General features: G+C 42.0%; 1 protein-coding gene and 1 long non-coding RNA gene across 2 annotated transcripts; one reads left to right on the top strand and one right to left on the bottom strand.

Annotated features, from left to right (window-relative positions):
* The first annotated feature begins 165 nt into the window (after positions 1–165).
* Positions 166–20,278, top strand: msl1 (MSL complex subunit 1). The gene is made up of 8 exons (XM_008113356.3): positions 166–2,817; positions 8,539–8,765; positions 9,654–10,030; positions 15,232–15,296; positions 16,034–16,101; positions 16,644–16,768; positions 16,893–16,965; positions 17,253–20,278. Exons 1-8 carry the CDS (start codon positions 2,137–2,139, stop codon positions 17,341–17,343), a joined length of 1,707 nt encoding a protein of 568 aa, XP_008111563.2. The 5' UTR covers positions 166–2,136; the 3' UTR covers positions 17,344–20,278.
* Positions 20,279–21,631: 1,353 nt separating this feature from the next.
* LOC103279241 (uncharacterized) lies at positions 21,632–23,925 on the bottom strand. Its single transcript, XR_506654.3, has 2 exons — positions 23,572–23,925; positions 21,632–21,848 (listed from the first exon to the last, which is right to left on the bottom strand). It is a non-coding gene; the product is annotated as an uncharacterized LOC103279241 (long non-coding RNA).
* Between the last annotated feature and the right edge of the window lie 40 nt (positions 23,926–23,965).

Here is a 23,965-nt window from a genome sequence, read left to right as displayed (position 1 = left end):
GGCTCTGGCGTGTATGACTGCCATATAACACCCTTCTGTGTGTGGGAAATATGTGCTCTTCAGCTTCCTGCTTGGAGTGACGGCTGTCCTCCCGCTCTGCTTGATGGCCAGGCCTTAGCCCCGCCTCCTTCCATCCAAGGTGCCTCTCTCCTCTTCCATCCCGTCAATGGCGGTTGGCGCATGCGCACTACCCGGAGGCGGCCCAGGCCATGGCGGCCGTTTAAAGGTAACCGAAATCAGTCGGAACCGGAGCGTCAGATTTGTTGTTTTCGTTTCGCACCGCGCTCGCCACCCCTCCCTTCGCCCGCTTTTTCCCGCCCGCTGCCTGTAGGAAGCCGTGAAGGGGCGAAAGGGTAGAGGAAGAGGGGAAACTGCCTCGTATTCCTCCTCCTCGTACCTTTGAGGCCCAATATTTTCCTCACAAAAACAACCAACTTAGGGAGAGGAAGACATCCCGAGGAGGCGGAGGGTTAGTGCTAGGGTTAGGCGCCCTTCTTGTGGGCCAAAAAGAGGCTCATTGGCCGCCCCGTTCCCTATTGAGTCTTGGAGGAAGTTGTATTTTAGCAAGTTCAGGGCGGGGGCTGGCTGCCCATTGCATTCCTCTCCATCCCTTTGAACCTGAGGGAAGAGGAAGGCCGTCATTCCCACCCTAGAGACTTCCGCGTCAGGGGTTTGAAGGGAGATTGGCAAGCGATCCATTTTCGTGTTGGGAAAAGCAACGAAGGGGGTGACCATGTTGCTTGGGCCCACCTTTCCCACATTGAGGCTGAGAGAAAGGAGACCCTGAGGAGGAACTCCAGAGAAGAAGCGCCCACAGCGCCCCACTCTGTTGGGAAACCAAATCCCACCATTTTTATCCCTTTGGAGGGTAGAAACCCGTCTTATTTTGGCCCCAAATTAAATCGTGGGCATCCTCCCCACTGTGGGGGGCTCCTCCCCATAAAGGAAATCCCTCCTTGTACTGCCAGACGTTGTTCTCTCCCAAGTGGATGGGGTTATTCCTTCTCCATGGACCTTTGGGGAGGTTCAGAAATCTAACTCCCAACAGGTGAAACTCATAATCAGAGCCTAGAATTGAAACAACCCTTTTGTTGTTAAGGAAGGTTGAAGAGTGGAGGATTTCCCCGTCTTAGCGCCCTGTTTATTTTTTAGTTAGTCAAGGGGCTCCCTTGTTTTGGGGGAAGAGAGAAGAGGAGGGTGTGGGGCGCGCCTCCCCTTAAAGGAAAGCCATAGAGGAGCTTGAACCCTCCCTGCCCTCCAGACGTTGTTCTCTCCCAAGTGGATGGAATTATTCCTTCTCCATGGACCTTTGTTGGATGTGGAGGTTCAGAAATCTTCACCCCCAACAGGTGAAACTCACAACCAGAGCCTAGAATTGAAACAACCCTTTTGTTGTTAGTTAGGGAAGGTTGAAGAGTGGAAGATTTCCGTCTCAGCCCCCTGTTTATTTAATTTTTAGTTACTTGAGGGGCTTCCTGTTGTCCTCTCCCTGTAGCACCCCATTCCCCCCTTTGCTTTGGAGAAAGGAAGAGGCATTCCCTGTCTCAGAGCCCTGTTTATTTTTTTAGTTACTCAAGGGGCTCCCCGTTTTCCTCTCCCTGTAGCACCCCATTCCCTCTCTGTTTTGGGAGAAAGAAGAGGCATTCTGTCTCAGCCCCGTTTGTTTATTCTTTAGTTAGTCGAGGGGCTCTCTGCTTTCCTCTCCCTCTAGCACCCCATTCACCCTCTGTTTTGGGGGAAAGAAGCATTCCCTGTCTCAGCGCCCTGTTTACTTAGTTGGTCGAGGGGCTCCCTGTTTTCCTCTCCCAGTAGCACCCACCCCCTCCCCTCTTTTGGGGGAAAGAAGAGGCGCCGAGGCAGCGATGGGGCGAGAAGGACCCGCGGCAAGAGGAGGGCGGCGGTGAGTCCGTGAAGCCGTCCGAGGACAAGCCGAGGGGGGTTGTCGGAAGAGAAAGGGGGGCGATGGGTCTTGGTGGGGCGGGAGGCGACGTCGTCGGCGGCCCCCGAGGGGTCCAGGCGGGGGATTGGGGCCGAGCGCGGAGAGGGAGAAGAGGAGGAGGAGGAGGAGGAAGAAGGCGAGACGGCGGAGGAGGCACCGCCAAAGAAGCCTGAAGCAGCAGCGTCGGCCCCATCGCCATGAGATCCACGGTGTACAAAGCCACCGCGGCGGCGCCACCGACACCAACAACAACGACGACGACGACGGGGCCGGGCTTGCTGGAGCCTGGCCCGGAGGAAGAGGAGGAGCCTCCGCCTCCTGTGGCTGTGGCTGCAGCAGAAGCGGCGTCGGGCCCCAAAGGCCGGGCCCCTGCCTTACAGCAGGAAGGAGAAGGCGTCGGAGGGAGCGGTTGCTGCTGGGGCGGCTTGGTGGTGCAGCAGGCGGGTGTGGGCGATGCCCGGCCCTCCAAGTACCAGGCGGTGCTGCCCGGACAAGCGGCGGCGGCTGCTGTTGCTGCTGCTTCCTCCACCGCCGCCAAGGAGGGCAAGCGAGGCGGAGGAGGAGGAGGGCCCGGAGGCTCCCCTGCCCCGCTTTCCCCCGCTCCCTTGCCGACTGAGCCCGGGCAGCCTCCGCCCGCGGCAGCAGAGGAATCCCCCAGCAGCAAGTGGAAAAGCGGCGGCGGCAGCGTTGGGAGCACCAGCGGTGGTGGTGGGAGCAGCCTTCGGAAGAGCCCCATGGGGGCCGGCGGGGGCGCCTCCAGCCAGGCGGCCTGCCTCAAGCAGATCCTGCTGCTCCAACTGGACCTTATCGAGCAGCAGCAGCAGCAGTTGCAGGCCAAGGAGAAGGAGATCGAGGAGCTCAAGGCCGAGAGGGACACGGTGAGTTGGGGCGCCGAAGGGGTTAACGGCCCTCGGGTTGGCGGGAGAACGGGTTTGAAGGAGAAGAAGGGTTAATTAATCGGCAAGCCGAACTGGTTGGGCGCGAACCAGTTTCCACAGGGTTAAGGGAGAGCGCGTTGGGCGCCTGCTCTTAGGAGTAGGAGGGGCCAATGTAAATCCTCGCAGGGGCGTATGGGGAACTTCTGTGCTGGGAAGAGGGGGAAATGAGCTCGAAAGAAAGGAAGACCCGGGTTGCCACTTTGAATAGGGGAGCGTTATAGGGAGAAGTTTGGGCCCTTGCACACAGCCGTATAACCCAGAATATCAAGACAGAAAATCCCACAGTATCTGTTTTGAACAGGGTTATCATAAGCCACACTGCCATATATTCCAGTTCAAAGCAGGTATTGTGGGATTTTCTGCCTTGACATTCTGTCTTGACATGGCTGGATGGAAGAGTCCTTTGTATATTCCAGATCAGAGCAGATAATGTGGGGTTTTATTCAGCTGTATGGAAGGGGCCATAGAGTTGGAAGGGACCACATGAGCCATCTAGTCCAACCTGCTGCCATGCAGGAAAAGCACAAAGTATTCTATACAGATAGTCATCCAGCCTCTATTTAAAAGTTTCCAAAGAGGAATCTTGCACCACAATCCAAGACAGAGAACTCCACTGTTGAACAGCTGGTAGGGTCTGGAAGAATTTCATAGAATCATGGAGTTGGAAGAGACCTCACCGGCCATCCAGCTCAACCCCCTGCCAAGAAGCAGGAAAATCACATTCAAAGCACCCCCCCCCCAACAGATGGCCATCCAACCTATGTTTCAAAGCCTCCAAAGAAGGAGCCTCCACCACACTGGGGCAGAGAGTTCCACTGTCGATCAGTTCTCACAGTTAGTATGTTCTTCCTCATGTTCAGATGGAATCTCCTTTCCTGTAGTTTGAAGCCGTTGTTTCATGTCCTAGTCTCCAGGGCAGCAGAAAACAAGCTTTCTTCCTCCTCCCTATGACTTCCCCTCTCATATTTATATATTGCCATCATGTCTTCTCTCAGTCTTCTCCTCTACAGGCTAAACATGCCCAGCTCTTTAAGCCACTCCTCATAGGGCTTGTTCTCCAGACCCTTGATCACTCAGGTCGCCCTCCTCTGGACACATTCCAGCTTGTCAACATTTCCCTTAAACTGCGGTGCCCAGAATTGGACACAGTATTCCAGGTGTGGTCTGACCAAGGCAGAATAGAGGGGTAGCGTGACTTCCCTGGATCTAGACACTATATTCCTATTTATGCAGGCCAAAATCCCATTGGTTTGTGTACTTGAGGTTAAATCGTGCATCCTTTCCCATAAGGCATTGAGAAATTGTGTCAACTTTGAAGCTATTCTCCCTTATTTTGTCAGCTGATTCCTAAAATCATAGAATAATAGAGTTGGAAGAGACTATGAGCCATCTAGTCCAATCCCCTGCCATGCATACAGCATACAGATGGCCATCCAGCCGCTTTTTAAAAGTTTACAAAGAAGGAGCTTCCGCCACACTCCAAGGCAGAGAGTTCCACTGTTTAACAGCTAGTAGGGTCAAGAAGTATTTGGATGTGAAACTTCCAACAAATATCAGTTTCTGTTGTTAATAGAGCAGAAGAGGGATGAGGCAAAACCAGCTCTTAAGGATAGATCTGTACTGCCCTATATTCCAGGATGTAATCCCAGATTATTTTATTCCACATTATTTGGCAATGTAGACTCATATAATTCAGTTCAAAGCAGATAATCTGGGATCAAATCCTGAGATATAGGGCAGTGTGGATCCAGCCTAAGGCTGAATCTACACTGCCATATAAATTCCAGATTGTCTGCTTTGAACTGGGTCATATGGCAGTATAGACTTATTTAATCCAGTTCAAAGTAGATAATGTGGGTTATCTTCTTTGATAATTTGGATTATATGGCAGCCTAGATCCAGTCTGAGGCCCCTTCCACACAGCTGAATAAAACCTAACATTATCTGCTTTGAACTGAAATATATAGCAGTGTGGATACAGATAACCCTTCCACACAGCCATATAACTTAGCATATCAAGGCAGAAAATCCCACAATATCTGCTTTGAACTGGGTTATCTGAGTCCACACAGCCATATATTCCAGTTCAAAATAGAAAATTTGGGATTTTATTCGGCTGTGTGGAAGGTGTCCGAGTTGCCTAAGACAATCCTGTAAAATTCATGGGATCGCTATAAGACAACAAGTCACTTGAAAGTGTGTGAGCATGCAAACACAAACACACACAGTCAGTGTTACTGGGTGAAGGTAAAAGCCTCCTTAATTGAGATAATGTTGTCATTTTATTGGGAAGTGCAGACTGAAATTTAAATGATTTGAGGTGTAGCATAAGAGGTTAAAAATGATCACCTTTGACCTCTACCATGCTACAGTTCCTTAAGCCATTTAAATAAAATCATGATTTTTTCTCAAAGGGCAGGTAGATTTTTTTAATAAAATTAAAAATGGAACCTTCCTGTTTGTAGTCTAAAGTGGAAGCAGCCCCTCAATAGAGAAAATGTATTGCAAGGGTTAATGTTCAAGGGCAGTTGAAGGGTTAGCTGGAAATGGAACTAGAAAGGAGCCTGGATGAGGAAGGGGATGGCACTGCATGAGTTAATAAGCAGCTGTGAAGGGGTTGACACCTGGAGGTTAAGCTGAGGGGCAAACTGGAAGTTAAGAACACTGCCCGACACTACCCTAGGCACACAGTGTTAAGGATCTGGGAGGGGTTGCAGTTATTAAAGAGTTAATCAGCAGCTGACCAGCCAAGGCAGGGTTTTCGGCTGGTGCTGTCCCTTTTATCAGCAGCGTTGTAGCAATTGCAGGGTTAATTTAAAGCTGCCCACCTGTGGCATACAAAGGGTTAATTTAAAGGTTTCTTGGCTTGGAGCTGCATGGAGGGAGAGAGGCTTGATCAAAATAAGGCAGCTGCAGTGTCCCATGTGGACAATAGAGGAGGGTTTTTGAATTGGTGCATTTTACAAGGAATATTATAGATTTAGACTTGGTGCTCTTCTTCCATCTCTTTCCTTCCAGAGATACTTTTCATCCCCTTCCTTTTCACAGATGTCACAGCCCACTTAAAAAAAAATCACTATCACAAAATGTGTTTTTGGTTGTACTCTGGCAAGGTACTTCTCTTCACCCCTGCCCTGGTACCTTGCAGCTCTTGTGCGCCTTTCTTGTGTCTGGTGAAAGCCAACTGTTCACAGTCTCCAGCTTCTGCAACATTACAGTGGCTTTCATGGAGAGTTTTCTTCCTACTTAACAGTCACAACTGTAAAGTAATGTTTACAATAAATATGTGGGAGGGGGGGAGATGCTCCACAATCCTCAATCTATCACCATAAGAGCTGAATGGGAACACAAAATGAAACTGGGGGAGATTCTCAGGATCAGCTGCAAATGAAGGTTGGTTGACCTCTTTGTTGCTTTTAAAGTTACTATCTACAGCAAAACTAGTTTAGAGCATAATGCACATTTATAAGTCATACTCCCAGAAATAACAGTTCAGTATGCTATATTTTCTGTCCCCCATTCCCTGTCTCCAAATTGCCACAAAAGACTCGTAATCCTGGCCCCTATGCATGGCACGTGTGCTGCCTAAAAATAGTCCCCTCTTCTCAGTTCCTGCAGCTGCTGCACCCATTATTATCAAGGAAAGAAGTACTTCTACCTCCTCCCCCTGGAGACATGTTCTTCGGGGTTTGTATTTGTAGTGTGGGTGCAGTGATAGCATTAGCTTCTGATTTGCAATAAGTGGTAACAGCTTAATATTTTTACCGTTCCTAAAAGAAAGCTGTGATCCAAAACAGATAGTGTAAAAACAAATCTCCCGTCAGGCCCCTGTAAAGTTAACCAATATGGAGCTGCCAGCTGCCGTTTTGCAGTCAAGGATGTGATGATGGCAGACAGAATACTTTGCGTGCTTTTGCAAAGGCTTTGGGGGGGGCACACAAACCCACACACACATATCCTGAGGAGGTAGAATACTCACAGCACATATGAATGCAAAGAGTATGAGTCAGGCTGATTCTAGCACAGCTGAGTTGGTTGTTGTTGCAGTTCTTGACTGCAGATTTGCAAAGTATCTGCAGTGGTTCTTTCTCTTATCCCCAAGTGCCATTCTTTTTTTTTTTTTTATGGAGTAGTACCAAAATCTTTAGAGCTTCGGTTTAGTATTTTTGTTTCACTTGTGGAAATATTTGAGACCTTCATCTTGCAGAGTGATTTTTTCTGTTTGTCACATTAGTGTCCAAAATGGAGGCTTTGCAGAAGAGATTGTTAGATGAATTAGACTTGCTTCTGGAAGAGTTTATTAAAAAGCTGAAAGATACCCTTGATCTGCTATAACATCAGTTTGCATTCCTGTTGCACTTTAGTTTGGATCATTGGTACTCCTTTTTAACATTCCGTTTCATATGCTTGGCAGTCTTTGGGCACTGTTACACAACTCTTATATTAATGATGTATTTAATGATTGCAGTATGCTAGGTAGTGTAGAGAATTAAATATGTGTGTGAGGGGAAGTCACAAAGAATACAGGGCTTTGATGGCAATAGCTCAAGAGAAGGATAGGTTTTTGAAGTAAGTCGCTATTCGTTCTCATAGCTGGGGAGCTAAAGCAATCGAGTGATCTCAATAGCTTTGTGCTGAATTCACAGCTATGCTGAATTTGAGTTCTAACATCCAATGAGTACTGTATTCCCCTATTGTGAATGGTTCTATATTTTATTATATTTCTATGTGGCAGTATTAAATATAACCTTTTGGGACTGGTGCAGAATATGTGGCTTGAAAAACATGGGGAGATCTGTTCCCAGTGCCATTGAATTAACATGAGCGAGGAAGTAGTACCGTAGTAAACATCGCACTGTGTTTTTAACAAGGAACTGGAATATACACATCTACAAAGTGCCTGATGTTATGAGTGAAAACAGAATGTGCAGAAGCTACTTATCTTTCATAAATATCCCATTACATGCATATCATTCAAGTGGAGTATATATATGCAGGTTTTATTTAATTTACAGAAGGAGAATATAGTATGGTATAGCTGAAATGTTACTCCATCCTATCTGGAGAATTACTCTATTGCTGCTTTACTGAAGCATTGATTTCACCTTCAGTTTATCTCCCACCCATCCACCCTGTTCCCCCATTTCATCTATTGATCTGGAAAGGTTCTCCCAAATTCTTCTCTTTAGGTTTCATGTGAATCCTTACTATTTACCACTTCCATACAGTGGGGGCAAATAGCAAAGAGTTTTCTTACAAAAAAAACCCAAAACAAAACATTTTTCAGTGATGTCAGCAGATGTATCCTAAGAAAAAGATATAGTGCTGACTAATCTGGTAACAGCAACAAAACATTTCAAACACCAATTTATTCATAAAATGGATTCTTATTAATTATTATACTTAAAATGAAGGCAAAGTTGGCATCCCAGTTTGGAAGAGAGATTAATGTGGAGTAAGCATGTCCAAACAGGACCCAATACTATCAAGGCTTGTAAGCAAAAATCAAAACTCCCAGGTAATTATTGCAAGGCTGATTTTCCACAAGGTGAATTATTTTACTAATAAATTGGTGTTTGAAATGTTTTGTTGCTTTTACCAGATTAGTAACTGGAAGTACCATATTTGATTTTTTAACACATTGCATTGCTGTGTCCTCAGCTCCTTGCTCGAATTGAGCGCATGGAAAGGAGGATGCAGCTGGTGAAGAAGGACAATGAGCGTGAGAAACACAAAATATTTCCAGAATATGAAACAGAGGAGACGATTGAACCTGAAATACCAGAGAAGTTGCCTATAGAATGTCCACCACCAGAACTCTTGGAGACATCCCATCCACTGCCTTTGAAACACTTCCCATATGGACGGAATGGAAAGGGTCACAAAAGGTAATGCCAGGATTTCTGGTCTGTGCTTTCAAATACACTTTTACAAGATTTCCCACCCATGAACCATTGGGTGTTACATTCTATAAAAATTTTTTGATAAATTTGGCAATGTATGATATTCTTGGAAGGACTTTACAGTGATTAAATTTGGGTTCAAAACTCCTCACGTTGATAACATTAATACTTTAATGCCTCAAATACCGTGATCTCTTTAAGTATAAGTAATGTATAGATGATGTTTTCCTGAAAGGCTTTTGCATGTGCAGAAAAGTGCCTAGCTTTAATCTTCATTTGCAGTATCTTGTCATTTTTGAAGCAGAGGGAAAAAGCATGTGTTTCATCTTTAGAAAGTTCAATCCTTTACATCTCCACACAAAAAGTCTTGGGTTTAAGCATGGGAGTCCTGGAGAATTACTATTTTTCAGATAAAGTAGTAACTGGCTAGGTGAATCAATAAGGGCAGAAAGTAGTTTTTAATGTCACTCAATATGCTTAATGCTAATTTGCAGTTATATTTTCAACGTCTCTGTAAGATAGATTAGCATTATTATCCTAGTAAAACAGATGAGGGGGTCTCCTAATGACTGAAGTGGGTGGGTTATAAACTGCAATTTCTTGCTTTCCAGGTTCTGCAGGTTGTAGTTCTAAAAGTTATGTTTCTAAGTGCTAGTAATGTACTTTAGTATCAAGTGCTGTCTTGTGATTACATTTACTCTTTGAAGTTCAGAAATTTCTCTTAGGTCCATGTACCATTTTTGTAAAAACTATGAGAACCACTGATTTCTAAGCTAATTTCTAAGCTACTTCACAATACAACTATGGAGTTCCCGTGCAGTTTTTTCTCTCTCTGTATTTGTTGCTGTAGACATGTCCTTGTTCTTTCTGCAGGAAGTCTCCATTTGGAAGTGCTGAGAGGAAAACTCCAATGAAGAAGCTGGTGGCCGAATTCTCAAAAGTCAAATGTAAAACTCCAAAGGTTTCTGCACTGAAAGATGAACCCAGCAGTTCTTTGACTGAATCAATTAGCAGGCGTGAACTGAGAAGTCAGGAAACTCCTGAAAAAACCCGATCACTTGGAGACACTCCGCTGAAATCCTCAGCATCTTTGAAAGGACATGGGTGCCTTTCAAAGGAAAAGGACTCCTGCAGTGAAACAGAAGACTTACCCTACCTTTCCACCACTGAAATGTACTTGTGCCGGTGGCACCAGCTGCCTCCTTCACCGTTACGAGAAACTTCTCCCAAGAAGGAGGATATTGTAGCAAGTAAGAGGCTTGCTTGTGCCTTTGTGGTGGTTGGTGTGAGGTGGGTTGGAGGGGCATGGAACTTACTCATTTAGGGGTCTTCTTTAGAGGCTTTTGAACACTCGAAGAGAGACGGATGGCAACATTCCATTTCTGAGTGATGCTGTGTCAGGTTCTAGACCTGGCTGGAAAATGGAAGTCTTTGAAACTCACACCACTCTAGACCAGGTGTGGGCAATGTGCAAAGAAGATTGGCCACTTTATCTAGTGATCTGTGGTGACTTTTTGAATAATCATGACATTTGTAGCATATAATGCTCACAGTGTATGCTCTAAGTATGAGTTTTTGTTAGCAAACAGCTCTTCTTGATGGCTCGTGTTGGAGAGTGGCAGTGTGCCAGTCATCTTTTTATGAGAAGACTAGGTGAAGCGATACAAAACAGTTCTGTACTGGGAGATGTGTATTTGCTGGCATGACCAAGAGCCCAAAGTTGCTGGAATCTTCCAATATCTTTTGTTCTCAATCAGGTTGCTGTATAAACCATTTCAGATGAGCTGCATTTCAGATAAGCTCTTTTGCACACATGTAAGGCACTCATGTACAGTTTTTTTCTAGTAATTTTTCCAGCTGCAGCATCCACAAGCTATGAGGCGAGCTGCTGTTCAGTTTGATATCAGACTGCTTTGTCAATCAAGACGTTTGTCTTCATCTGGAGTCGTAATGAAATAATTTGCACTCCCATTTGAGATAGTTTGCAGCAGCAGCACCTTCAGTTTTTTTAAAAAAGGAGAATGTGAGTAGGGGATGCATGTATGTGTGTATTCATATAGGATTTTTGTTTAGAGAAAATGGGTCTCACTTTACAGATTGGAGCTGAAAAACAATTGAACCAAAGTAAACAGAACTCTTATCAGTACATATTCTGTTCTTGGTTTGCAAGTGTTTTTTTTTTAAAGGACAAGAGAAAGCACATACATTTTGCATTAACAATATGCTAAGAAGTCACATGATGTCTGCTTTATGCCATATTAATGAATAACATTTTGAAATCAATACACCATGTATGGTATAGATGTATTAAGACAAAATATGGCACAATCAAGTTTTTATCTCCTTTTTCATTAAGGGGAGAACACAGTTGTGCGTTCAGACTCAGCTATACAAATCAATACCAAAGGTGCAAATTTTCTTGTTTTGTGTTTGCATACTTAACTTTGTTTGATTTTAAAACTTTTATTTTTAATTTTTTAAAAGAAAAAAACCTAGAGTTTTGTATACTATTTTTCCCAATAAGCAGAGTTGCTGGTAGAAGAGGAATGGTAAGTAATGTCTGTTAGGGTATTTGTATGATTAGGTGATGACTGTGAATAGATGCAAATGGTCATTTGGCTATACATCATTCATAGCATATTTGGCATATAGTGTTCTCAGTTGCTAGGTTCTTCTATACTCTGTTCAAATTTCTGCAGTTCCAAAAAGTAGCAAACTACTGAACCTATGTGCAGTAAGTATTCAATAAAGCAAGTTCTTTCTCAAGGTACATCACATTTGACCTTCAGAATCTCTTAATGCAAAATGTACAACTTTGCATTTATTTGTGTAATTTGCTATAATATTTTCAGTGCATCTTTATTTGACCAAGAGATGTGTATGATTAACCAGATCATCCACGGAAATCTTGGGGAAGCAGGTGATCAAAAGAGATGGTTCAGTGTTAAATGTTCTGAAACTGCAAAAATGTTCTTTGAAATCACTAAATCCTCCCAGAATTAGTTGTGGATACTCTCTAGGAAACCTACAACTACTAATCTGGTTTACTTCTATAGCAGTGATGGGGACTTTGGCCTGAACTTCGCCTCTCATAATTCCCACCTGACATGGCTGATTGTAGAGTCTAAGCCTATAACATGCTACTTTTTTGGTGTAGTCAACAGGAAAAAAACACTGTGATGCCCAAAGGCCTGTACTTAATATTAGCCAGTTTTCAACTTTATGGGCATGAAGGTTGAAAGAAACATGGAGGTTTGTGATCTTGTTCAACAGATGAAAAGGGCCCAGAAGAATATGATGGCAGCATCACCCTCTCAAGAGCATTTTGTTTCTGCTTTTACCTATAGATTAGGCAGGGTAGCAGATAGTGAGAAACTATGACCTTGTTGGTGCTGTGTGTTTGTGTAGGAATTACATAGAGTGGGTCCTTGGTATCTGTTGGGGTTTGGATCAAGAATCCTCATGGCTACCAAAATGGCAGACAACTCAAACAAAGGCTGAAGAGAGCCTGGGGATCTATAAAATGGCCAGAGTCTGTAGCAGGATATGCCTATGTATTAGCACAATACTTGACACATAACACAATCAATTTATATATTTTGAATTATGGTTGGTTGAATCCCTGATTGAAGCACCCATGGATGTTGTTGTTTATTTGTTCAATGGCTTCCGACTCTTCGTGACCTCATGGACCAGCCCACACCAGAGCTCCTAGCTCCTTCAAGGTCAAGCCAGTCACTTCAAGGATACCATCTATCCATCTTGTCCATGGTCGGCCCCTCTTCCTTTTTCCTTCCATTTTCTCCAGTATCATTATCTTCTCCAAGCTTTCTTGTCTTCTCGTTATGTGGCCAAAGCACTTCATCTTTGCCTCTAATATCCTTCCCTCCAGGGAGCAGTTGGGCATTATTTCCTGGAGTATGGACTGGTTTGATATTCTTGCGGTCCAAGGCACTCTCAGAATTTTCCTTCAACATCACAGTTCAAAAGTGTCTTATCTTCCTTTGCTCAGCCTTCCTTATAGTCCAGCTCTCACATCCATAGGTTACTATGGGGAATATCATTGCTTTAACTATGCAGATCTTCGTTGCCAATGTGATGTCTCCACTCTTCACTATTTTCAAGATTGGTCATTGCTCTCCTCCCAAGAAGTACCCATGACTACATAGGGTCAATTGTATTTTCCTCAACTGTTTAATTGTTGTTTTATCTCTCATCAAGTAGTTGCTTGCTTGCATAGTTATAAACATTTCAAAGTGAGTATGAATGAAGGCAAATATGGTTGGTGGTAGTCTTCTCTCCAGTGACTTTTGAGGCATAGAGCATTCTGTCTTGGTTCCCGAGGGACTAGAAAGAGAATCTTTAGCAGACTTTTATGCATGAACTGCTTTTCCTCTGATGCCCAACCTGCCACAAATCTCTTAAAAGTAGCCATGTACTAAAGATTTCCGGTTTCTCCTAGTAAAATGGCATTCTAGAAATCTAAAGGTATTGTTCAATGTCAATTACAATTATAGGAGCTAAATTCAATTCTTCCGCAATTTTATGTTTTCCATCTTTTAAAATGTGATAAACTCATTTCTTAGAGAAGTCATGACGCAATTTCGTTCTGAAGATTAAGAAAGGTTTTTTTTCTTCACGGTATATTGCAGAAATCTCTTCCTCTTACAGGCAACCTGGTCTTAAAATCCAAGTGAAATTTACACAACATAATAAACTAGAATCAATGCCCCCCTCCTTTTTTTTGTTTGGTCTGTTCTTGCAGTTTTGTGCTAGGAATGGAGAGTACTGAAGAATGCATTTTATGGGATCAGCTCTTAATAAATTGTCCACAATTTTATAGTCCCTTTGTGGGTTTAGTTCAAAGGTCTTTCTAGTCTAGAAGGTTGTTTTGAACTGTAGCCAACCTGTTGCTTCTGGGAAGCTCACAAACCAAGCACGAGGAAAGCAACTACCTCTGCTGTATTTCTACGAGTGGGAATTATAGCCCTCCAGATGTTTTTGAATTGCAAGTCATAGCAGCCCTATATAGCATAATTCATGTTGAGGAGTGATAGGAGTTCCAGTCTCCTGGGCAACATATAGATGGCTGCATGAAGTATTGTCCCTCTAAATGGGAAAATTTCACTCTTGGTTATCATGAGTAGTAACCATTATCCATCCTAAAATTATCTTAATCCTTCTTTAAACATATTTGTCTCCCATGGCCTTTGCAACATCCTGTGGTAGGAAAAGTCTGCAGGACTTGCAGACTTTTCAGTAATTACTCAGATGGCACTAGGGCTAATTTAAATCTCTAAATCTCTGGCTTGGAAAACCCATGTTCCAAGTCAAGCCATTGGCTTGAGTAGTCTGGATAAACAGAAATCATCAATCTTGAGACTAGGCAGTCTTTAAGATGCTAGTTTGTTGAAAACATTCTGAAAGCTGCCAATTAACCTTTTGAGCTTGCTGGGAGAAAGTGTGATGCTGATTTAGAGAATGCCTGGCAAAGGATTGAAGCAGGCTTATAAAATGGCATTTTACCCAGTCATTTGTAGCATATAAAAACTCACGTCTAGGTGACAAGACACAGGTTTTTGTAAATTGGAATAGAATTGTGTTTCTTGGTTTTTAGGCTTTTGATGCATATCACAATATGACTAACATAATAGGTATATAAAACAAAGTGGGCATGTATAGACTAGTAACTTTTCTGAACTTGAAAAACTGGCTTAAAGCCAAAATAAACGATTTTATCTAGGTGATTATTATAAAGAAGATATTTGATAAATGTGTTGTGATTGTACTTCCTTGCGATGGTGTGTTTGTATTTTGAAGGAGGCCTGGTTGTGCCATAAAATCAAATGACCTACCTGAAGGATAGATCTCTCAAGTCAGTTCTGTGAGTCTGTAAATAAAGGAATTATTTTTTTAGCTTTGGGCTGTTCACATGTGGTATTTCAGCTAAATACTGCTTGGTATCGTTAACAAAGGACATTGGTTTCTCACCACTAAATATGAATGATCATGAACTTCAGAATTTGTGAGCTCAGAGTCAAAACCATTTTTCAGCCACAAAGCTCACTTGGTGGCTGCGGAAAATCCTTCGGGCCTCAGAGTGTTTATGTATAGAATGATATGTACCCTATTCTGAGCATTTGGAAAGAAAACGTGAAAGTCATTTTAACTACAGAAGCTGGGAACTATAAGCCATGTGGCCAATATTGGAAAATTTTAAGGTTTCTGAAGAGGACCAAGATTATTATTGAAGAAGATCAAGTTTTTATGTATATAGGGTGGTAAAAATGACAATAAGGTAGGCAAGCACCTTGCTAATTGATGTTACTGAAACATCTAAACTCATTTTGCTTTTCACTACTAGGCTTATTATGTTGTTTGATATCAAATTCTGTTTTAGCATTTCTTTTTCTTAAAATGAATCATTCTCACACTTGTTTTCCCTTTGCAGTTCCATCATGGAGGGACCACACAATAGAACCTCTGAGAGACCTGAATCCTTCAGAGCTTGTGGAGGTAGGTCAGTAAATAAGCAAATAGGAAGAAAGGGGAAACATTGTTGTGGCAGGTTCTTAAGCTTCCCAACAAGAAGACAAGGAAATAGTTGTAGAAGAAGGAGGAAGGGTGTAGGACAATTCCCATAGGCAGACATGGAGAATCTTTGTTTATGCTGCCACCAGGAAAATTAATTGGCTTCATGTTCAGCATTGCTTGATGAGCCTGCCGGTTATGCCTGGGCACTGATAAGAGTGTAAATTGAATAATACACTCCTCTTTGTTACTTTATCTGTGGCTAAGAAGCAGAATTTTTTTTTCTTGGTACAGTGCTTTGTTCTCAAAGCCTGACATTCTGCATATTTGTTTCCCGGGTTTCAGGAGGATTCCAGAGGTGGCTGTTGGTATGTCATCTCCAAGTAGTCTATTGAATCAGGCAGTTTTTTTATTTTAAATCTTCTGTTAAATAATAGTAAATCCTGTGTGTCAAATTTCTAAACATAACATGGTTGTCCAGACTTGGATAGCTATACTGATATGTAAATCTGAGATTTTATTGCAGTTGGTGTTTTGATTTAAGCTGATCTCGTTCAGCAAATGCATAAATAAATATTGCAACCTGCCAGCTCACAAATGCCTTTTTCTGGGGAATGAAAAGAAACATAATGTTTGACAAGTGATGCAGAATCCATTCTACTATCATAATTAATCTTAGCAATGTAGTTATTGATATTTTTAAAATGTATTTTTCCTCTCAGACCTTAGATGACAGTGTCTTCTCCAAACGGCATGCAAAATTGGAACTGGATGAGAAGAGGAGAAAAAGGTAACGTAGTAAATAAATGTAGTAAATAAATAAATAAATCAAGTTGAAGGGAATTGCAGCTGTTTGTGGGCCAGAAGCTTGGGCAACTAGTTTTTTAAAGTAAATACAGTATGAAATATGTGATAGGATTGCGTCTTCTACAAAGAATGAAGAATATAATATAAAGTAAATCTAATAGAATATAAATCAAATGTATTAGCAGATGTTTCAGGAGGGCCAAATAAACAGGTGCTTTTGAGTACAAGGATTCATACTAACTGAATGAAATTGGGTGAGATATTAATATAAAGAAGTGCTTTCTTTTATAGTTTGTAATTAACCTGTTGTATTCCTGGCCACAGGATGTTGTGTCAGCTTCCCAAAACAACTAGAATAGTGTAATGTGGCTACCAGTCATAACATGGAGGCGCTCATATAATAATAATAATATAATAATAATAATAATAATATAATACTTTATTTATTTCCTACACCTATTTCCCCGTGGGGAATCAGGGCAGTTTAAAATATTTTACAGTTTTTCTCTTTTCTTCTTCCCAAAGGTGGGATATTCAGCGGATTCGGGAGCAAAGAATTTTGCAGCGACTGCAGCTCAGAATGTATAAAAAGAAAGGAATTCAGGAATCTGAGCCTGAAGTTACCTCATTTTTCCCAGAGTCAGATGATGGTGAGTGGCTATTAACCATGATATTGCAGGTTTTCACCCTATCAATGCATAAATTTAGACTGTTCTAAAACGAGCATATTTATCACCTGTAAGGGTAATATTCCATTCATCTTTCTCATTTTAGTTGAAAGTCTGATGATCACCCCTTACTTGCCTGTAGTAGCATTTGGTCGACCATTACCAAAATTAAGCCCACAGTAAGTACACACATTTATATTAAGGGAGGATATGCTGTGCTGAAATGAGAGATTTTGAATTATAGGCCTTTTCTCTAGATATTCAAACCTTTTTCCTACTGCAGCTGCTTTCTGAACTAGAGGTGACAATCTGGGGTTGATGTGTTTTCTTTTTTAACCTTCGTTCTCTTAAATCTTTGTGTGCTTATTACCATTTCTTTATAAAGAGTTGGGAATTTGAATTGCTAAATCTCCTCCTGCGCTTTGCTGTTACTAACCATTTTCCATGCAACATTTTTATTTGTCAGGAATTTTGAACTGCCATGGTTAGATGAACGAAGCCGCTGCCGGTTGGAGACACAAAAGAAACAGACACCTCACCGGACATGCAGGAAATAGGTGTGTCCAACTAGGAGAAACCTCTGCCTTGACAGGTTGCCCTCTGCTATTCATAGCAAGTGGCAGAGAACTGTATATGTCCTTTTATGTCAATCTTCCCTCTTGATGTACATTCTTGTTCACTATAAATATTTTTTTATGCTTGCATATGGTTTCTTTATCTGAGACCTCAAAACTCTTCATCTGTTGTCCATTATTTTGTTTTACTTGGGAGAAACTACTGTTTTTTCTTGTTGGAAAAAAGTTGCAAAATTTCAGTTGGCAACCTCAGATGAATTGTACTGAACAGTTGCAATGAGCAAGTCCGTTGAGACTATGAACAGTGGGCAAGCATAAAAATATGACAGTATTGTTCCCATTTGTAAATTATCACAAACATGAAGGCTTCCTCTATTTGCAAAAACTCATATTCTTGATATTATCTCGCTTGCTCCTTAAGGGCATTGGAAATGAGGTGGGGGTGGCATTACCCATCAGAGTACATTGGGCAAAGGGATATTTGACTTGCTCCCAGCTGCTCTTCTAAAAAACATCCACATTGTTGATCCATGCATTTCCTCCTGCCTCATTTGATCCTTCACATACTGCTGTGATGTGGCTTTTAATTTCGTTTCTGGTGTTTTCAAACTTAGTTTATACCTTCTGCTTCAATCTCAAGGACAGTGGGTGATCAAGTCTGACTTTGTAACATTGGTAGTGAATGTCTGTAGGTCTGACAACTGCGCCACACTGTTAATTCTGTCAGGACACTTGACAAAATCCTAATTAACAATGCAGTGTCAGCCTGTCTACAGATTTTCACTTGTTGTTTTCCCAGAACATGCTTAGTGTCATATTTTCCTCTTGTCAAAATGCAGTGGGGTCTAAATGGTTGAGTTTTAATGGCACAAAAAGTTGCACAGTTCTGGCTTCTTAATGGAAATGCTAAGCATTAGCACTACCAGATTTACTGGCATTTGAGATCTGGTCAGTTTAGACATCCCTTGGCATTACCAATAGACAAATGACATTTCAAAAACTGGACTTCCCTATTACAGCAAAAGGCTGTAACAAGCTCTTGCCTGGAAGCACTTAGCAACAGCCATGTGGTTCTTTTCCCAGCTTAGGCAAAGTAATTTGTTTCTAGAAAGAAGGGAAGCAATATGAGAGAGGAAAAGTAAAAAGATTGTATCCTTTCACCCAGAGGCTAAGTGATTCCTCCTCTCAAATCTTCATGAGAAGAGATCTCTCCCTGTGTGAAGTCCATTGAAATAGTATTTATATATACCTTTCAGAAAGGTTCAAATCTTGCAAGAGGTGGAATTGTTTCTACATTTGGCACAGTCAGCAAGTCCTGTGGGTGGGAACCAACTTTCTGTTCTCTCACTTTTTCTTAAAATTATGTTAAACAACACCAACAGCTGAAACTTTATTTCTGAAACATAGCTGGCACTTCTTAAGTAGATCCCAGACTTGAAATCTTTATAGTAACTGGTGATTAAAACAAACAAACAATGCTTCTGAGAACAGGGAATTCCTAAGAGAGTATATGCTTATTTGCCTGCTTCATACAATAGCAGGTGGCCGCCATTGTCTATGTGCACACACACAAGTGTATTTTTATGAACACTGAAGCTAAAATCTTGCAGTGCACGACACTGTTGTATAAAAAGAATGTTTCTTGTGTCACTTTTCTGGATTGTTACAAGATCCAGTGCAGGATGATATGCATTCTCTTTAAATGCCAAGAACATCATGTAGGGAGGATGCTCATCCACCAGATTGGTTCTTTCCTAACTTTCCAACCTCCAAATACCTCCAGTAGCTACAGTTATTTCTGGGTTATATATTCTTAAAATCAAAAGGATGCTTCTTTTCTTCAAAAGGTAGCACATTCAATGTCCATGTAGTCAAGTAATTAATTCAACAGACACTTTGAAATGAGAAGAATACACATCTTCTCTTTTGCCAAGTAGCCTGTGTATTTGAGATAGTGCACAATGCTTGCCTAGCTTTATTTTAACTAAGGCTGTGTTTGGATCTTTTGCTTTTTTAGCATGCCAGCATGCATCCTTAAGTGTTTTTTAAATTATTTTTGCCCTACTGTTAAAAGCATGGTCATAACCACCAAGCTTTAATGGGAGACTTACTGGTGGAGGCATTGTTGATTTCAGAGTGTTATCCTGCTAGCATTTGAGCCTACTTCCAACTTTAAAGTAAGCACAAAGAGTTTGCAAGATATTTCTTGAGTTGATGTGGGTAGGAAGGAGGAGGATGTTTCTGCTTGGCCCCAAATTTGGCTTTTATCAGATATGCCACATATGTTGTCATGAAATATAGCAGCAAAATCTTCTCATCCCTACTGCTTCTTGCCCCATTGAGACAATGCTGACTTAAAATAAGTTTAATATTAACACATGGAACTTGTATCTAAGAAAGGGGATGGAGAGGTGTGTGGAAATAGATAGCGGGTTATATAAAGGTTTTGCATTGGATGTTAGCTAGCAGCAAGATGGAAGGAATGGTCTTTCTCCCCATAAGGGAATACAGCACTGTGAAATTTGTATTAACTAAAAGCCCTTGCAAATCAGATCTGATCTTTGGTTTAAAACAAAAACATTGCTTTATTTAACCAAGTTAACAGTAGTTCTAAAACTGTAATTCTGTCCCATGCTTTGTTTTTCTGCCCTTTGCCATGTGGTTGTCTGCAGATGCATCCTTTTTTATACCATTTTAAATATGTAAAATCTGTTGTCTTGTAAATATCTTATAAAGGACAAAGAAGTTTGTAAATAGCAAAGTTGTGGCTGTTAATGTTTTTTTTAATTTTTGCTTTGGTTCATTTAGGTTTAACAGTGTTAACAGGGAGTATTAAAGGAGATGTTCTGCTTGTATGTTTAAACAAAATTGAAACAAATCAATTTTTTTACAATAAAACAAAAAGAATATTAAGGTTTTTCTTATGTGTTGTGCCTCGTTTGACAGACGGTACAATTTTGAGCAGCAGAATCTACTTCTGGACAGAAAAGGTTGTAGTCGCTTTAAACTTTGTTAAAGGCATAAATAAAATGTTGGGCCAGAAGTCCTTGAAATGTAGAAAGTAACAGTAGGCATGTACTTTTTTAAATGTAGTATCAAAATATATATAAGAAAGTGACTCATTCCCAGCAGCAGTTCTGGAAGCAGTATTATATGTCATGCTTTGCCTAAAAAAGGAAAAATTTACTCTCTGCTGTAGAAATGATACAGCCAATCACAAGAACATTTAAATTGAACGGACTGAACTTGCTAATGAGAATGCCACCATTGCAGTTTTGCACAAGTGCCCTGTGTCTTTGAGATATGGTGGTTTTTGATTCTAGAAACAGCAGCCAAGACCATTTAAATTGGGGAATTTTGGGAGGGGAGGGGCAATACCTGTCCTCCCTTTCAAATTTATTGCTGCTAAGTTGGTTTAACAAAGCATAAATACAATTATTATCAGCAACAAAACAATAAAAAGGATTACAAGACCGGATAAACAAAAAGGTGAAGGTGCATGAATTGGTTTCAGGCATACTTTATAAGGGTGTTCTAAAGTTGTGAGAATGTATGTGACACTCTTGACAAATTCCATGTTGTAGATGTTTAGAAAAAAACACTGCTGAACCTTTTTATAAACATCTATAGTGTATCATCATATAGAATACAGTATAACGTTCTGATTGTTTAATCTCAAGCCCACAACACATCTAGAGCAGTAAAAGGGAAAATGTGGTAGCTGAATTTGTTGATCTTAGAGAAAGTCTATGTCTCTTTTGGGGCTTTTCAGCAGAGGAAAAAGGAAAGGTGCATGATAGACACCATAAAATGATGCATGTCGTGAAAAAGTGGACAGGAATATGAAGATTTTTCCCCTCATCATGCTAGATATGTAGCTCTTCAGTGAAGCTATCTTGACTCAAAACAGACAGAAGTGCCCGATTCCTTCTACTATGGCGTTAAAAGCACTGCCGTTATTCTACAGGGGTTTATCAACAGCACCTAAAGATGTTAGGTGCACCTACACTGTAGAATTAATGTAGACACCACATTGACTTCCATGCTCAATGCTATAGAATCATGGGAGTTGTGACTTTACAGTCTTAAGCCTTATCTGCCTAATACTGCTGTTGCCTCTCCAATCTACAGCTCCCAGGATTCTGTAGCATTGAGCCATGGTAGTTAAAGTGGTATCAAACTATATTAATTCTGCAGCGTGGATGCACCCGTTGATGGGCCTCCCATGTCCTTTGGCCACATGCAGTTGTTAGGAAAAGAAACGTTGTCCTTGTGTCCTGACTGGACTTTTTATTAGCATCTGTTTAGACAGTGGGTAAACATAATACTGGACTGGGCTAGTCTTTTTGTGTTCTAATTTTTACAATTATTCTTGGTTCATGTTAACTCAATTGATAGATGAATTCAAAATTCTATTTCTGCATAACATTTCCAGTGTCAGGTTTATCTTCATTTGTTCTTTTCTCCAAGTAGCAACCGGCTTTATCCTAGGTAATGAGATCAGGTAGATAATAGGAAAACAAATGGTTGTTACCGTTAATGTTATCTGAGCCTTATAACTTAAGTTGCCTTGAATAATAAAAATATTGTTCCGGCATGTGGTATAACCGGGTTTGTATCTTCCACCAGCTTCCTGGACCCAGCATGCCACTCTAGGTTCACGTGTATTTGCCTTACAGGTGTCGAGTATCCCTTACCTGAAATTCTTGGGACGAGAAATGTTTTGAGTTTTGGAACACCTTTATTTGCATATATGTACATAATGAGATACCTTGGAGATGTGTGTCATAGACATCTTAGATATATAGCTGGAAGGTAAATTTATACAATGGGTTGCTGTGTTTTCTGGGCTGTATGGCCATGTTCCAGAAGCATTCTTTCCTGACGTTTCACGCACATATATGGCAGGCATCCTCAGAGATTGTGAGGTGTGTTGGAAACTAGGCAAATGGGGTTCAGATATCTGTGGAAGGTCCAGAGTCTGCTTCAGGCAAGTGTGAATGTGGCAATTGGTCACTTTGATAAACATTGAATGGTTCTGCAGCTTCAGCGCCTGGCTTCTTCCTGCCTGTGGATTTCAGTGGCTTCTCTGTGTAGTCTGACATGGTGGTTGTTAAGAGTGGTCCGGTATTTCTGTGTTCTCAAATAATATGCTATGTCAAGGTTGGTTCATCAGGTGCTCTGCTATGGCTGACTTCTCTGGTTAGATTAGTCTGCAGGAACATGCAGTGCCTTTCATGTTGCTTGATTTGTGTTTGGGTGCTGCGGTTGATGATCCCTGCTGTATGGTATATGATAGACTCCTACAGAGGTGAGAGGATCCCAACAAAGGATTCCTCCAGGCAGGAAGCCAGGCTTTGAAGCTGCAAAGCCATTTAATGCTAATCAGTGTGACCAATTGCCACATTCACACTTTTCTCCAGCAGACAAGAGTTCTTTCTCCCACCCTGGACCTTCCACAGATACATAAACCCCACTTGCCTGGTTTCCAACAGACCAAACCACCTCTGAGGATGCCTGCCATAGATGTGGGGAAAACATCAGGAGAGAATGCTTCTGGAACATGGCCATACAGCCTGGGAAACTCACAACAACCCAGTAATTCTGGCTATGAAAGCCTTTACAATGTATGCAATATTTTTAATAATTTTGTGCATGAAACAAAAGTTTGGGTATATTTTGCTACCAGAAAGCACAGCTGTCAGTGGGTGCATTTACACCGGGAATGGGCAGACTTAGGAATTGCGGAAGTTAGAAGTCCAAAACATCTGGAGGGTCGAAGTTTGCCCATGCCTGATCTACACGGTAGAATCAACGCAGTTGGACACCACTTTAATGGCCATGGCATCCTGGGAGCTGTCGTTTTCTGCCAAAGAGTGCTGGTGGCCTCGTCAAACTATAAATCCCACGATTCCACAGCATTGAGCCTTGGCAGTAAAGTGGTCAGGCTGCATTCATTCTATAGCAGGCATGGGCAAACTTGGGCCCTCCGGGTGTTTTGGACTCTAACCCCCACCATTCCTAACAGCCTCAGGCCCTTTCCTTTTCCCCCTCAGCCGCTTAAGGGGCCTGAGGCTGTTAGGAATGGTGGGGGTTAGAGTCCAAAACACCCGGAGGGCCCAAGTTTGCCCATGCCTTTTCTACAGTATCCATGCAGTATTGTTTGAACTATTTTGGCTTTCGAAATTCCGGATAAGGGCAATGTCCAACCTGTTTTTCTCCATGCGGCCGGTTTACCATTTTTATTCCCTCCGAAGCCTGTGCAACGCCCTGCCTCGCTACGCTTTCAGCCCTGCAGGATAAACAGGAATGACATCACCGTCGCAGTGGGAAAGCGTCGAGGCAGTTTTCCTGCGGTGGGGTGGGGGTGGGGGGTTGGTGGAGGGAGCGCGTCAATCTTCGAGGAGCACGTGACCTTGTTGCCGAGGCGTCCTCCAGCCCGCCCACTGAAAAGCAGCCATGACGTCATTGCTCGACAGCGCCTCCATTGGCCGCTGTCCCACCCCCTTCCCCTTTTGTTTTTTAATCCTAATTTTTTTTTCTTCGCAAAGGATTCTGGGGGGAAAGGGGAGGCACTGAAACGTGCGCTGCGCGTCGGAAGCGG

The sequence above is a fragment of the Anolis carolinensis genome, chromosome 6 (genome assembly GCF_035594765.1).
Source record: "Anolis carolinensis isolate JA03-04 chromosome 6, rAnoCar3.1.pri, whole genome shotgun sequence".
Classification (NCBI taxonomy): Eukaryota; Metazoa; Chordata; class Lepidosauria; order Squamata; family Dactyloidae; genus Anolis; species Anolis carolinensis.
The sequence above is the reverse complement of the archived record's forward strand: the minus strand, read 5'-3'. Positions and strand labels throughout refer to the sequence as shown.